The sequence below is a fragment of the Sinocyclocheilus anshuiensis genome, unplaced genomic scaffold (genome assembly GCF_001515605.1).
Source record: "Sinocyclocheilus anshuiensis isolate Anshui unplaced genomic scaffold, SAMN03320099.WGS_v1.1 scaffold4, whole genome shotgun sequence".
Classification (NCBI taxonomy): domain Eukaryota; kingdom Metazoa; phylum Chordata; class Actinopteri; order Cypriniformes; family Cyprinidae; genus Sinocyclocheilus; species Sinocyclocheilus anshuiensis.
Window position 1 is genome coordinate 1,464,353 of NW_015554075.1, and position 16,029 is coordinate 1,480,381.

The 16,029-nt window shown below is 36.6% G+C and overlaps 1 protein-coding gene and 1 pseudogene across 1 annotated transcript; one reads left to right on the forward strand and one right to left on the reverse strand.

Moving 5' to 3' along the window:
* Positions 1-455: 455 nt before the first annotated feature.
* On the reverse strand, positions 456-11,098 carry LOC107668994 (calsequestrin-1-like). The gene is made up of 11 exons (XM_016461081.1): positions 10,693-11,098; positions 5,131-5,224; positions 4,469-4,569; positions 4,137-4,248; positions 3,970-4,043; positions 3,583-3,713; positions 3,459-3,504; positions 2,133-2,187; positions 1,939-2,039; positions 1,749-1,823; positions 456-1,677 (listed from the first exon to the last, which is right to left on the reverse strand). The coding sequence occupies exons 1-11, from the start codon at positions 10,927-10,929 to the stop codon at positions 1,252-1,254; spliced, it is 1,452 nt and encodes a 483-aa protein (XP_016316567.1). The 5' UTR covers positions 10,930-11,098; the 3' UTR covers positions 456-1,251.
* A 3,413-nt stretch (positions 11,099-14,511) lies between these two features.
* Positions 14,512-15,403, forward strand: LOC107668943 (complement C1q-like protein 4; annotated as a pseudogene).
* Positions 15,404-16,029: the final 626 nt, after the last annotated feature.

Sequence of the window (16,029 nt, forward strand, 5' to 3'; positions counted from 1 at the left end):
ATAAAAATTTGTTTGACCTCCTGACTTCCTTTGCTGTCCATTTGTTGAAAAAGTAATGAATGAATTAATAAATAAAAAGTTTGTTGTACCCTATTTGTGGAAAGTGCCACATTTGGAACAAAGCAAATAAAGTCAGAATAATGAGGCAAAAATAAGAAATCACACAACCACATCACAGAGACACTCTTGCGATATCTATGTGAAATAGTAAACCCTTGTGACCACAGGAGAGAGGCAAAACATATTTTGTACCAAAAGTATAATCTACTAGGACTATATGAATATCTGTATCCTCTGCATGACATTACATGGTAAAATAGAAAAGAAACCCAGTGCCATGTTCTGGATATGTAAAGTCCGTATTTGATTCTAAAGACAACAATAACCTAGCCTACTAGAAGCAGATCCATAGTCTCTTTTTTGTAATGTCTCATAAAAACTGTGATTTACAACACTTTATTCCAATCTGTTTTTATTTTAAGACTTAAGAGTTAAACCAAGTTGTCTTTATTACAAAAAAAATAAAACATTCATGTTTCTTTTTCAGTAGAAAACGTGTGATTTACTGCACTTTTTAGACACAGAAGGAACGCTGGACAATCCCTTCTCTGTCTAATGTCACATAAGGTCACATCCTGTCTTAACAAAGAAAGAAGGTATGACGAAAGACCTTGAGGAAAAGCCTGCTTAGCACCTTTAGGTCCTATCACAGTGGGACAAACAATCCATCCACATATTAATACAAATAAACATTGAGACAATAACAACAAATTTAACAGATGGATGTACACTTAAAATAATCTTACTGCTCCCTCTGACTATCTTACATTTTTGGTTAAATTTTTATGCTTGAAAGTCAGTTCCTTTTTTCCAAATGTATTAGTGGTTATTTAACTGCCAATTACAGTATGTCCTTATGAATGAAAGAAATGGATGGCAACAAACTGAAAGGAATACATCTTTTGCTAATGATTTTGGTTTTTAGAAGTGATGTCAACATTTGGAAGTGAATATCTGAAGGTTTGAGAGAGAGCGTGGTCTTTGAATAAAACATTGGGTCAATGGGAGAGAGAATGATGAACGCATTCCTAGATATGCGTGGAAGGTCACAGTTAAACGCTGACATTTTTAACCTCGTGATATCCGACAAAAAAATAACGAAGGAATTTTTATCACGTATCACGTTGATGATTCAGACAGTTGCAATTAAACAGACTTTAGTTTGGATAATACATGTAAAATGGTAAGAGTTTAATCATCGTCGTCGTCGTCGTCGTCATCATCATCATCGTCGTCATCGTCGTCGTCATCATCATCATCGTCGTCATCGTCATCATCATCGTCATCATCATCGTCGTCGTCATCATCGTCGTCATCGTCATCATCATCGTCATCGTCATCGTCGTCGTCATCATCGTCGTCGTCCTCGTCCTCATCATCATCATCATCGTCGTCGTCATCATCGTCATCGTCATCGTCATCATCGTCATCATCATCGTCGTCGTCGTCATCGTCGTCGTCATCATCATCGTCGTCGTCGTCATCGTCGTCGTCATCATCTAGCTCGTCGTCATCAGGATCAATTTTGTTCTCTAGCACATCCTCCAGCCAATCCTCCAACTCATCAACTGTTGGCATGTCATCGCCATCATCCATATCAAACCAGATACTCTCAGCCTGCAGAAGACACAACAGCTCAGTCTCGAAAGACACAACACAGCAAATAAATCCTACTGTGAGAAACTTACATCATCAACCTCCACTACACCAATCTGAGGTGAGGACAGGTCAATGTCGAAGGTCTTCTCCCAATAGGGGACAAGCTGCAGGCCACAGAGATACTCTCATCACTGCTTATGTACTGGTATCTACTTTCACAACAAGGATTATATTTGGAATATTCCACATTTCTTAACACAATAAAAGTCATAGGGTTACCAGAGGGAAGTCATCGGGGTCGATCCAGACGATGCTCAGGTTTGGATTGTCTGTGTTATCCTCTGCCACCTCCTTCACGATTTCAAGGAATTCAAAGCCATCTGAAGGAACCCCAAGAAAACCCCAAACGTTCAAGTGTCATGTTTTAAAATGACAGAGATCAATATAAGCAACTTAATAAAAAGATCTCATACCTGGGTCTCCCTCCTCAGCAAAAGCAATTATATGCTCGCCATCAAGAGCATCCTCCTGTCAGAAAATGATGGTTACAGTACATGAAGGGAAACATCTTGTGCTCTGTTACTACTACAAATCATGAGATCACATCTTGGAATACCTTTATGATGTCTTTGATCCTTCATTAACTCAGAATATAAGTCTAGCAACAGTTTCTAATAGATAATCTTGTGAATATACTGCATGTTTATGTCCTGAAGGAAATCACAGTGCTTGCAAGGCAGCATAAGAAAAGTGTTTTCTGAAAGATATGGACCCTTTTCACAGACTATGATGATGTGTTTCTGCAATAATTACAGTGGGTACGGAAAGTATTCAGACCCCCTTAAATTTTTCACTCTTTGTTATATTGCAGCCATTTGTTTTTGTTTTTTTTTTTTTTTAGTTTTTTTTTTTTAAATACTTTTATTTTTAAAGCTACACTTTGTAAACTGTCCCTTTAATGGTAAAACAATCAAGCTAAATTCGTCTTACTGGAGAATTTGGTTTGTTGTGTTTTGACACGCCGATCTACACAGAGATACAGGAAAGAGCTATTTTAGTATTGTTGAGATACTATAATAGTTAGATTTTTTTTTTTTTATATATATATAATTTTAGTTAAAGTTTTAGTAATTTTGTTTGTGTGTTCTTGTCATTTTGGTAGTTTTTGTTTAATGGTTTTCATTTTAGTTTTATTTAACTATAATAACCCTAATGCAGCACATTTCCTCAGAGCGGATGGACAAATAAATAATGTGTTTTTTGTATGTTTTTTAGATTTCCGTTTTGAATGATCTATGGCTCATTTGTTGTAACAAGAAACCTTCAGCTTCTACCCACAGGCTAATGACGTATGTATGCAATTTTCCTGTGAAATCTGTCCCAACTGGACAGTATAAATCAGTATTTTAGGTTAACCAAGTGTATTTGGATAAAGTAAAGACAGTTCGGAAGGTCAAATAGTTACATAGTGTAGCTTTAAAAAAGTCAACGTACATTTACATCACCATACTTTTCATTACACACCCTTGGCATTAGATTATAGACGGTTAAATCAAGGAGGTCTGTAATACCTGGAGAGAGCTATCCATTAGCATTCCCATTCATCTCAATGGCAGAGTGAAATTATCAACAAAACAAACTTTGAAACGATTCTGTATGTGAAGTGGTCAAGCTGAATTTATTGTAGCAAACTGTCAAAAAAAAGAAGAAAAACAGAATGTTTCAGCAATATCAAGTGTTGCCTTGCAAGCACCGAAAAAAAAAAAAAAACCTGTTTGACTGACACAGCATCAGCTTACCCAGATCTCATACATGTTGTGTGGCTGCATCTTCCTCAGTGTTGGCCTGTGGAGACATTTTCAATCATATTCACTAATGATTTTATTTCTCAATTTAAAGCATTTTTCACATCAGTCAACACACCTGTCATTGTCCTCAATGAATTCAACAAGTTCTTTCTCACTGTAGGGTTTACCAGGGATGACGACGGGTTCATCCATGAAGGGCTCATAGAAGTCCACCTCATTCAACTTCAAGTCTAGAGACTTAGCAACCTGCAAACAGGGATTGCATAGTTTTCATAGTTTTAGAAAATTTCCCAAAAGCAAAAGTTAATTTGTTTATTAAAACTCCACTGCTAGAGTGAAACTACTGCCATCTTAAACATTCAGAAAGTCCTTTTAGCATAATTAAAAAGATCAAGAGGAGATAAGATAAGATATAAAACCTAAATATCACCAGAAAGTCCAATGCAGTTGGTAGATTTCTGATAACTACCAGGATTGTGTAAATTATGTTTACATTAGTTACCTTTGGGCTAAAGGTGGCAAAGAACTTGATGTGTGGATGAAACTCCTCTGCTGCGTCTTCATATTCATGGTAGTCTAAAAATCACAAGACCACAGGTGAACTTCTCAAACAGTTTATACAGTATGTGGGGGAAAAAAGCCCATTGCATGGCCCATTTGGATACGTACGCTCAGATTTCTGACTCTTGAAGAAGCCCACCAGCTTGATATCCTCCTCAATATTATGGAAACCTTTCAACTCTCGCACATTGTCAATGATCTCAACTGGATCCTCAATGACCTGGGAAAAGAGTTGATTAGAATGGGGGGTAATGACAAGTTGACTCCTGACACTGAGGACTAAGCGTGCATGTGCAAGAAGGAGAACAAGTCGGCGAAAAGAAGTGCAGGAAGTAAATTAAAAATGTGAAAGAAAACAAAAACATATAGTAAAGAATTGCTGAATTATTTGAGACCAAACTGTCCATAATAAGCACCAGGTATAAATTATTTTCACGTACATCAAAGAGGAACTCCACCAGTGTGTCTGCAGCAAGCTCTCCATCGTACTCAATGACCTCGTCCTCAATGAAGATGTAGATACTGTCAGCCTCATCCAGACCTGAAGAGCGCAAAAAATGGAAATAAACCTGTGAGAACCATGAGGGAAATGTCCACCAGAGGTCATGGTTGTTCTTCTGCTGATATCCTAAAGTTTAACATGTAATCTGTACCAGAGGAATAAATAAAGCATGAAATAAAGCCTGACAACAGGAAAAAAAAATAATTTGGAGGATTTTCACCAGAAAACACACAATCAGATGCAATTAAACTTTAATGAAATGTCAAAAAAATGACCTTTGACCTAATGTCATAATATTTCTTCCACTACAGTAACAGACATGGACTTATTTACAGACTAGACAAACCAAAACACACCAACAGTATCTTCCACTGAGTAGATTATAGATAAAAATCTACATTTTTACAATTTAGGTTAAGGTTTTGTATAAACAAAAATGTAAAATTAAAATAAAAATACAAATGTTTGCAGTGTAAAAGATCATTTTTTGTTAAAAAATGTACAAATATTCCACTTAATCCCTAAATTAATATTTACATTGATTAGATCACATCACATTACAGTTATGGTAATATTTGAGTGTTTCTTGAATATACGTACCTAATTTCTTGGCAACAGCTTTGTCTGTCTTCTCATCGAGTAGGCCGATTCCGATGTCCTCATCGTCAAAATCCTCCAGGACTTGTGCAGCAAGCTGTGTAACAAAAAATAAAATATAATAAAAAATAATGTCCTACAGCTCTTTAAACAGCATGTGTGGTTTAGTTTAAATGTTTAAATGCATGTTAGTGGTGCCCTAACATATACCCAGTTCACATGATATAACTCTTAAGAGGGCAGTTCCTGTTCATTTGGAAACACTAAGGTAAAGTGACTTCTTGTTTTAAGCTCATGAGGGTTTGTGTCCTATCAGCACAGCCATTATGTATTCATTATCAACCTGGTTTTGGTAACTGAGTACAAACACAGCGTGTTGGACAAGGACAGCAAATTTGTTTTCTGTCTGCACAGATATTTCAGGCTATGCTGTAAGAACTGTGGCTAGTTTCGTCCACAGTCTTACATCCATAAAAGCAGTCATCAAGAGTGCTGCCCCTGCACTTTCTAAATTGGTGTGAAACTTGACTCCTATGATGGACAGCTGCTTCCACCAATCACAGCGCTACATGTGCCTGCTGAGCTGGAGTAACAGGGTGCTGGCGTGGTGACAGGTGCAACCAACCATTTCTCCAACCACTGTGAAGAACCAATTCCTATACATACTCACACATATCTCACTTTGAGAAAATTGTCAAATTAAAATTGTCAGTAACTTGTTTGACTTTGTTTCTTCCATGCAGCACAAAAGGAGAAGCAATGTGCTGGTTGCTCTTCCCTATGCAATTACTATACACTGGGACTGAATTCTTTAAGCTTCATAAAAAAATAAAAAAATAAAATAATAATAATAATAATAATAAGCGGCATAAACATATCATAAAGGATTTTAATATCACATGCACACAGTATTTAAAGTCTTTTGATGTCATGTGACAGCTTTGTATGAAAAACAGACTAAATTTTAAGTCATTATTCACTGATAATGTTCCCCTCAAGCAAGCTGTTAACGCATAGATATCTATACGCAGATCCTTCATTTGACTAGTTCGCATATGTCAACCATAGACTGTGATGTCAACACGTCCGCCATCTTGGCACGGTTAACGTTTCAGATGCTACTAAAGACTTCTGCAGATCCATTATTTCGGATAGCTTATGTAATGCACCTTAGGCGACATCTTCTTAGGTATCTATGCATTAACTGCCGCGACCAAATCAAGTCAATAAATGAATCAGAATGTATCCGCCAGATCATCCAGATCGGATCATTGTAAATGTCTGGCAAAAAATAATGACTGAAGAATCGTAAATTGCTATTTCTCTAATTAACATGCCAAGGTGAAATTTTTTAAATAATGAATTACATTTACAGTCTGAAACTTGGAATTTAGTGCATGAATTTTATGGATGTTTCTGGTATTTTTATGGTGCTACTTGAAACCTTCCGTTCTCATTCACAGTAATTGCACGGAAAAAAAAGACAACGAAAAATATTAATTCAGTAAATGAGATCATTTTAATTTTGTGGATGTACATTCTAACTGCCTGTACAAGTCATTTAAACTTACATTTTATTAAACTGACTTGAAATATCAAGTTGAATGTCCTATAGCTTTGAAATTCGTTAAATTCATTTTGATTATTTAAATAATGGAGCTACTGGAACTACTGGGAGTTTTTTAAGGTTTATCCAAGTGTTCTATTTATTTGTTTAAATGTGCTGTTCTTCCAGTTTGTTTGTAATATTAGCATCAATATTTTAGAGATAAAATTCTTATCAGTATTAGAGTGCCTTATAATAGGATAATGCTTCACAGATTTTCTCATGGTTTTCCTATGAGTTTAGTCCTATGCATTAGTGCAACACACTAGTTTTAAAAGGAGGGGGATGTATGTCTGTTAATCAAATCTTAGGCTAAACTCAGCTAAAGGCTTCAGGCCAAATAGACCACGGCTATATAAGGTGACCCACAAAAGCCATGAGTCAACAAGAGAGGACTTTTGCAATGAATCTAGATAGAGCTTGCTTATGACAAATCAGAATCAGGATAGAGGAAGGAGGAGGAGATGTTTAATCCAATACACAGCCACGGTGTAATGCACCCTTCTTCTTCCTCTTTGCATCTCTCCATCTCACTTAGTCATACCTTCATATCTTTTCAATTCAGCATATATTTGCTAATTCAGAGACGTGATGAAAGATAACTAAATCAGTAATAATAACAGAACTGAGAAAACAGTATCATATCTATAACTAGGTTTACTCAGAGGCCTAAGGAATGTTTATAAGTCAACACATTAGTAACCAACATTTGTAAAGGAAATTTAACCAGAACACCCTGCGCTGGTTGGTGTAAATGAAAGTGTTTCTATAAGGGCAGAAAGCAGATCTTCTGTTATGGAGCATCACAGCGGCCTGTACCACACAAACAGCAATGACAGCAGAGCCGACTATAATTAGCGTTGCTGCAGAGACCAACCAGGACTATTTTGGCAAAGTGGTGGTGACGTTCAAGTTCCTGGGATCCGCTGACAGGTACAGTACTGTGCCCAACACTCGGTCCTCTCAGCCGACAGTGCAGATTTCATGCTAGAACCTCCTGCATCCACACAGCACACAAGCTGTTATAAGTTATTATAACTCCCGTAACATTACATCAGTGCTGGACCGCTGTGTATTAGGGAGCAAAGCCACATACGCAAAAACCCACAGCTATTGGGCCTTTAAACGGAATTTTTACAGAATCTATTACCCTCATATTATAGGCCTATCAAAAAAAAGGTTGTGCATAATGCATGGCTGATCAATTATATTGGACAATGTTAACAAAACTGCTAAACAAACTGGTTAGACCAGTATGAGGGTCAAATATTAATCCTCAACACATTAACCACATATATTAAATGACAAAAAAACAATAATAATACAAATAATAATCATTTATTATTATTATTATTTAATTGTCATTGTTTATTTATTTTAACAACAACTATAATAATAATAATAATAATCCACTAAATTAAAAGGTCAGGCGATTGGAAGTTCTGGCCCTTCTCCCAAAAAATACAATGTCCAACACAAATCCGTCAGTATGCCAGGTATTTTATAACTAACATCAAAGATTTAGACATATGGTTACTCAAATGAGGTAATCCCATACGACAAACACAATATAACAATATCTGTTGTTTCTTTAAGATTGCACTGTGGCCCACACACAAAGTCCTTAATAACAACAGGCCACTATTGAATGCAGGAGGGTGACAGCATGGCTAAACGATGGCATAACCTTTTAACCACATGGGGTGAGTTCTGCCTGCTGAGAGTTTAAAGGAAGATGCTAATGTAATGGGTGATTGGGAATGCTTGTGGCATTGTCCATATTACAATCGGTATGTTTAGCTGAAAGGTTGATTTGAAATGAAAGTGATGTGAATTGTTTTTTTTTATACTCTTTGTGTTATTTTAGTATTATTTATAAAGTATTTATTAATTGCATTAGCTTTTATTTTTATATTTTCATTTAGTTTTTTATTCTTGAAAATATTTATATTTAGCTTTATTTTTATTTCAGTTTCAGTTTTAGTCATTTCAGTACTTAAACTTCTTTTATTTCAGTTAGTTGCCAGGGTAATATATCTAATTGTCATTTAAGATGATTTGAGTTTTTTCATGTCAAGTCACCTTTATTTCTATAGCACTTTATACATTACAGATTGAGTCAAAGTAGCTTTACAGAGATCAACAGGAAAATAGCAGAATCAGCTATGGAAACTCAATTATAGAGTGAATTCAGATTTTGCTGTAAAGCAGCTCTAATAGACAATCGTGTTATTTAGCTCAAGTCAGTTCAGTGTTGATTCAGTTCACATCAATAACAGTGTGAAGGTCATCAATTTTGAAACGAGTTCAGTTCAGCTGTAAGCAGTTCTACAAAAAGGATCTAATAAGTGTATTACCGTTTATTACAGCTTTTCTTTTTTAAATTAGGCTAACTCTTTTTTTGTTGTTTTAGTTAACAATAACAACACTGTTGTCAACAGCTGGCTAATATCTGTCTTCTTATGCAATCTAATATAGTGTTACTCATGATTTGGCCCCTGGCCCTGTCCGTCAGGCTCTACATACTGTACTGTTAGAGAAAATCAGTATTGATGCTTCAAAATACTACAAATGCTACTTTGCAGTACGTTACATAATCTTTTTTAACATTAGTTTTGATATTTGCATGTGGGCCTGTCGACAAACCCAAGTGAAAATGTACTGAGTTAAATCCAGAAAAACAAATTCCTTTGAAAAATGACCCATCCAGGCTTATGCTCAGGGTGCAAATATACTGCGTGATGCATCAGCACTTTTCTGAACATAGATGCCATAGTCCAGAGTGTTCTCATGGCTGGTGTAACAGGCCCCACATTCCCCTGGCTCTGGTGGAGTACTTTTCCTTCTGATATAGAGCAAAGCATCTGATGTATATCATTTATTACATTAATTTGTAATTGTCCTCTATCAATGTTAAGCAATGAAAAACTATGGCTAATACTAAGTCAATTACTGTGTCAACCACCCACAAATAGATACATCAATGCAAATTACAATATTTTTGTCAAATTTAAGTGCCATGTAGCTCTGTTTATACTATCGATGTAACTTTCCATGAACCATAAGAGCAGAACTATAAAGTGCCCGAAGTAAAATACTACATGCTATAAATAGTCACACACTAATTCCTGTAGAGATGAACTTTTCTATTGGCTTCATGAGTCTTTGATTGACATTGCTCAAGGGGCAACACATTTGACTATTCGCTAAATATTTAGTTTTGCATTCTGTTTAAATGTAACATTTATATTTATCTAACCTGTGGCTAGAATCGAAATTAAGACACAAGCAGTGTTATTTTAGAATTATTTGTATACTATTATAGTATTTATTAAAAATTTTAAAAATGGCTTTTGTATTTATATTTTTTGGTTGAGGTTTTTTTTCATAATGCATGTCATTTTTTATTGGTTTTAATAAATATTTATATTTATATATATTTTTAAATTTCAGTTTTAGTTTTAGTAATTTTAGTACTTCAAGTTAAACCTATTAACTATTTATTTCCGTTTCAGTTTTTAAAGATACGTTTTCATTTTATTTCAGCTTTATTTCAATTAACAAGAACTATTTTTAAGTTTTAGTTAAAATAAAAAATGGTTTTGACATTGATTAACAAGAATTTATGTTCAAATCTGTTCTGCTCTTATTGAAACACTACACAATGTGTAAAACTCACAAGCAATATGTCTAGAATGAAGACTTTAAATAAACAGGTTAGCCACACTTTATCTAAATAAGTGATATCAGTAGCAGGCATATTTCAGGTGTGCATATAAAGTCATATTTTGCTAAAACAACAGCAAATATGATAATCTACTCTAAATGGCACTCCACATTTCACAGATGTCTCTTGGTAAAGGATGTTCATTAACATCAAACTTGCCCACAGTTGCCCACTGGTTCCAGGTGCTACCTACAACTCCCTCCCCTTTGGCTGATTTCTGAGTGAAACCCACCTCAAGGGCCAGCTCCTCAATCTGAAACTGTTTCTGGGAGACTTTGCTGGATCCTACGTGCTCATGGTAGTACACCACCATCACGTCATATTTCTTCATCACAGACTTGTAATTCTTGGCATTTAGGTCGTGAACGCGGTCCTTTCCATCATACTCAGGGATGTCCATACCTTTCTGCCCCCATGACAGCTGCCCGAAGGTCAGAAGGAGCCCAAGGAACACTAGGTTCCACTTCATGATTCAATACTTAAGAAGGGAAATATGTAGTTCCAATGAATTAAAAACAAATTGACTAATTACGTCATAAAATTTAATTAGAAAGGACCTGTGATCCCCGCCACCCAGATCAGACAAGACCAAGTCCTGAGGCCCCCTGTATGAAACCCCTACGCACGGGTAAAAGAGACGAGTAACAGGGTCAAGAGCGTTTTAGGGGGTGGGATTAGGTGAGTGCATGAGAGAGAAAGAGAGAGAGAGAGAGATGCTAAAAAAGAAAGAGACATGATTCTTCATGGAGTGAGCCAGACTAGAGATTGGAGCAAGGCAAAGTAGAATTAACCATACAGAACTTTTTATTATGACCTTTAGGGAAACAACAGAAAGTTTGTGTATGGGACAACCAAAAAATGAAGCATGAATGAAAGATTATGAAGAAGGCAATGTTATGAGATGGAAAGGAAAGGGATCTTAAGGCACACAGGAAGACATTCTCTGCCATATTAAGTGTTACACAGCTCAGATCTTGGCTAAAAATACAAGATGTAGCATGGAGACGGACGTGTGGAGAGGGTGGGCAGTGGGGGTGTCTTATTTGCTGCACTTGGCTCATCCTTGATGCTAGAATGTGGCACTAGGTCACTCCAGGACGACATGGAGAGGCAAGGCTGGTGCATCTCCTTGGGTTTCACAGATGTCAGTTTGCTTTTTGGGCAATCAATTCTGGCTTGCACTTCTGTCTGACCCAGAATGAAGCATATGATACGTGCCCGACCACATTCATGCTCAGTGTGTTTATCAGCACTGAGAATTTTTTTTTTACGGCCTACATGCCTAAACTCTGTGAGGGCACTACAGTACATGTATGTGCAAGATTATATGCGTGCGCGTGTTATAGCTCAAGATTACTTTACAAATTGAAAGATGAGAGGGAGTTATTAATAAAAATCATGATCTTACATGTTCTCTTCCCTTCAGGCCTCTTTATTTAGTGGCCTGTGGAGTTAATGCCTATTTAGTCGTCAACTGGTGGTTAATGATGAGGCAAAGCAGAGCATTTGAGAGAAAGATGATGTGATGAAAAGGGGGTCGTAAGTAAAAGGAGAGTGCTTGGATGTCCCTGCATATCCGGTGTTGACTGTGCAAAGCATCAGCCCATTTAGCATAATGCTTCATTAAATGGTGATGGTGTTTGATGTGACATCAGAACACTTGGAGTCAAAATGAAACCCTGTTCGCAACCTAGTTTATGTCTCTGATGTCACCCATTTCTGATGATATGCAATGAGGAAAAAATGTAGGACGAGAATTTTACCTATCATAAACTGATTGGATATTTACACATACACTGTGGATATTTACTATTGGAGCAAATGGGAACACAAAAATATATTTGTTAGCTTCCATTCACCACTATATAATTTACCCAACTATTACATCTTTCACTTCTAGATGCAAAAAGGGTCAGTTATATACAATGCTAAACATTCTCAACGTTTTACATGTCTGTTACATGAAAATGGCTTTGGATAATAAATATATGCTAAACAATAAGCAAACCATGCGAAAATGGAGAGATCACCGTGATAACATTTAAGATCTCGTTTTTGACCGCCTGGGTAATGGATACTAAACTAATCCTTAATTCATATTTTTCATTATGGCACCATCTAGTGGTAAGACGAATGTGATAGGCCTACAAATTAAAGACTGGAATAGAGCTCTTATTCAGCATGTCATTATACTCTCGAGTATTTCACATTGTAGCGTTCTTGTCATGTATGACTTGGTTTTGGCAAAGCCTGATTAATTCATTTATTAATTAACCTCCAGAATGCAGACCAGTATTTTGACAATTCCCATATGGACATTGAGGCTAATTCTGTTTTTGACCATTCTTTTGAAATTGAAGTTAGCCAACAGTCTTTCATTTATATTCAGAGGATGCTGTCAATACAGCTCAACAAATCATAAGCTAAGAGCACTGTCTGCAAATCACAGAATTTATCAGCACATTTTGCTATAAAGACGATGCTAAATCAGGGTGTGTTTTTTCTTAAAGGGGTCATATGATGCGATTTCAAGTTTTCCTTTCTCTTTGGAGTGTTACAAGCTCTTGGTGCATAAAGAAGATCTGTAAAGTTGCAAAGACTAAAGTCTCAAATCCAAAGAGATATTCTTTATAAAAGTTAAGAGTCAGCCACGCCTACCTAAAATGCCTGGTTCTAACACTCCCCCACATATCTACGTCACTATGTGGAAATATTAGCATAATGCCACCCAAATGTGCACGCAAAGAAAGAAGTGTTTTCAGGAACATCAGTAGTGTTGATGCAGCCATGTCAGGGAGACGCTGTGTAAACAGTGACAGTCTGATTTATGTAGGCTGCTACATGTTGCATGTCTATTATTATTATTATTATTATTCAATATAAAACATTACAGACATTTTAGCTGTGACAAATATTTACGCGATATCATGTTAAAATTAAGTAAAGTATAAATATATAAAATATATAGGAAATTGTGTGTGTGTACTTTTCTACCTACATTTTTATATTAAAGGAGACATATTATGCCCCTTTTTACAATACGTTGTCGCTTGTGAAATCAAAATGACGGCGCCGTGGGTGTAAACTTATAGATTATGGGGCGGTAGTATTATAATGAGATCCCTTTGCCACATCACTAGGGGAGTTTTTTTCAGACGCTTGCAGAAAAAGGCTTACCAAAACAAAGTTACTGGGTTAATCTTTACATTACAGCTCATACCTGCTAAAAAAAAAACATCTGTTTTGGTTCTGATTATCATGTTTATCATGTTCATTACCATATTAGTTTAAACTTCTGATATATGGTTTTCTGAGAGCACACATCCGAAGCACACGGACAGAAAGCGGCTGTCACAGCATGCGAGTACTAAACTAAGTTCTCATTCACACACGAGTTTACGTTAAAAACACACATGAGTAACAAAAACAGTCGATTATGTCTGTGAAGATAAACAGCGGGGAAATAAATCGCATGTGTATATTAGATCTGTGTGGCAGCAGCAATATACAGTAAATAAATCAATAAATCCACTGCTCTCTTGTCTCCTCTGAGGCTGGGACTCTAAGTAGTGTTCTTTGCTCGTCTGTGCAGCCAAAGGCAGAACAGTTAGCATGTTTTGCTCAAACCTTCGCCATGGCATTAGAGCTGGTACACCGTTGTCGCTTGTGAAATCAAAATGACGGCGCCGTGGGTGTAAACTTATAGATTATGGGGCGGTAGTATTATAATGAGATCCCTTTGCCACATCACTAGGGGAGTTTTTTTCAGACGCTTGCAGAAAAAGGCTTACCAAAACAAAGTTACTGGGTTAATCTTTTTCACGTTTCCTTGGTTGGTAGATGCACTGGGGACCTGATTATAGCACTTAAAACCTGGAAAAGTCAGATTTTCATGATATGTCACCTTTAATGTAATGCATTTATGCTGAAAAATTTTCAGTGCACTCAATTCTACATCCGACTTGTTCTAATGGATTAAAGTACAAAGTTTACTACCTTATGCAACCACAAGGTTTCAAAGCATTTTAACAGTGTTTGAAATTCGAAGCTAAACTGTGGAATAATCACAGGTGTAATTTGTGTACCTGAAAAATAACTGACGATGGCGGTGTTACAAAGGCTACTGCTGCTCTGTGCTGGGAGTTCAGTTCACTTGCAGAAGATTTATTTTCACCAAATGTGAACATTATTGCTGAGCTCGAGAAACTAAAAAACATGGATGAAAGGATACAAGAATTAGAAGAAACACTAGATTAGCTTGCTACCCATTTGACTTATATTCGTTCCATTTTTTGTCTTTTCTATTATAAAATCAAGAAAGGAGAACAATAACTGTACCCATGAAGCGGTTTTGACTGTTTGGCTGTTACGTTTGTTAATTAAATGTTTTAAATTAAATATTTGATTTTATTATACATTTCACACCAGTCTGTTCGCTTATTCACAGCCAAAAAGGTTGCCTTTTCAGCTGGACTTCTGGAATCTGGAACAGGACACACTGGGCCCACTAACACTCCAAAAACTCTGGTCTACAAAAAAGTCTTTAGTAATATTGGAGGTGCCTATGACTTAAATACTGGTCAAGTTCTGTAATGAGAATATCATGACAAATGCAGAATCCTGTTCACATATGATATTCTCTGTGGCTACTTTGTACATGTACATTGCTGGTGTTTTCACAGCACCAATCAAAGGAGCCTATTACTTCAGATTGTACGGTCATTCTCATGGTGGAACAACAATGGCAGTCAGTCTCTTGAAGAACGGTGCAACCCAGTGCTCTCTGCATGCTTGGAAGCCTGTCTCTAATGGTAATGCCAGCAATGCTGTTGTTCTCACACTGGAGATCGTGATCAAATTTCTACACGACACGACGCGAACACCTGGGTTTATGATGATCCAGTTACACCAGTTTCGTTGGTTTTCAGATTTTCCCCTTGTGAACATCTGACTCTAGTATCTCATATCCAGTGCAGGATGCAATGTGAAAATTATTGTAATGGAACTTAATTGTTCCTGTTTAAGTAAACTGCATCTTAGTAAATAAGAGGCATAAAGAAAAGGAGATCATTGCTTTTTAGTTACAGTATTTAAAGGGATAGTTCACCCAAAAATGAAAATGTAATGTTTATCTGCTTACCCCCAGGGCATCCAAGATGTAGGTGACTTTGTTTCTTCAGTAGAACACAAACAAAGATTTATAAGATTGTCAGTCTTATAATGGAGGTGAATGGGAATTATGGCTTTGAGAGTAAAAAAAAAAAACATACACAAACAAAACCAAATTAAACCCTGAACAGTCCTGAGCGCGTCCTCGACAGCCGGCGCGTGAGGCGTCTTCTTGCTTTACGGTGGATCGCAGACTTAGAAGTGCATTACCGCCACCTATCTCTCAAATGGACCATTGACACTCTATCTACAATCTCAATTAGGAATGTCAATGGTCCATTTGAGAGATAGGTGACACGCTCAGGACAGTTCAGACATTGCAGTGCATCATAGGTAAAAAAAAACGATATAAATACGGTTCAGTTTCTTGCACAGACCGATCGTTTCGTGTCTTTACACA

What these genes read in the sequence shown, in the direction of transcription:
- LOC107668994 (XM_016461081.1), bottom strand. Translation starts at nt 10,929, where the DNA reads ATGAAGTGGAACCTAGTGTTCCTTGGGCTCCTTCTGACCTTCGGGCAG. An exon ending in CAAGAGTCAGAAATCTGAGC is followed by an intron (nt 4,044 to 4,136) that starts GTACGTATCCAA and finishes TGTGATTTTTAG; the next exon opens with ACTACCATGAATATGAAGAC. An exon ending in GTGTAGTGGAGGTTGATGAT is followed by an intron (nt 1,678 to 1,748) that starts GTAAGTTTCTCA and finishes TGTCTTCTGCAG; the next exon opens with GCTGAGAGTATCTGGTTTGA.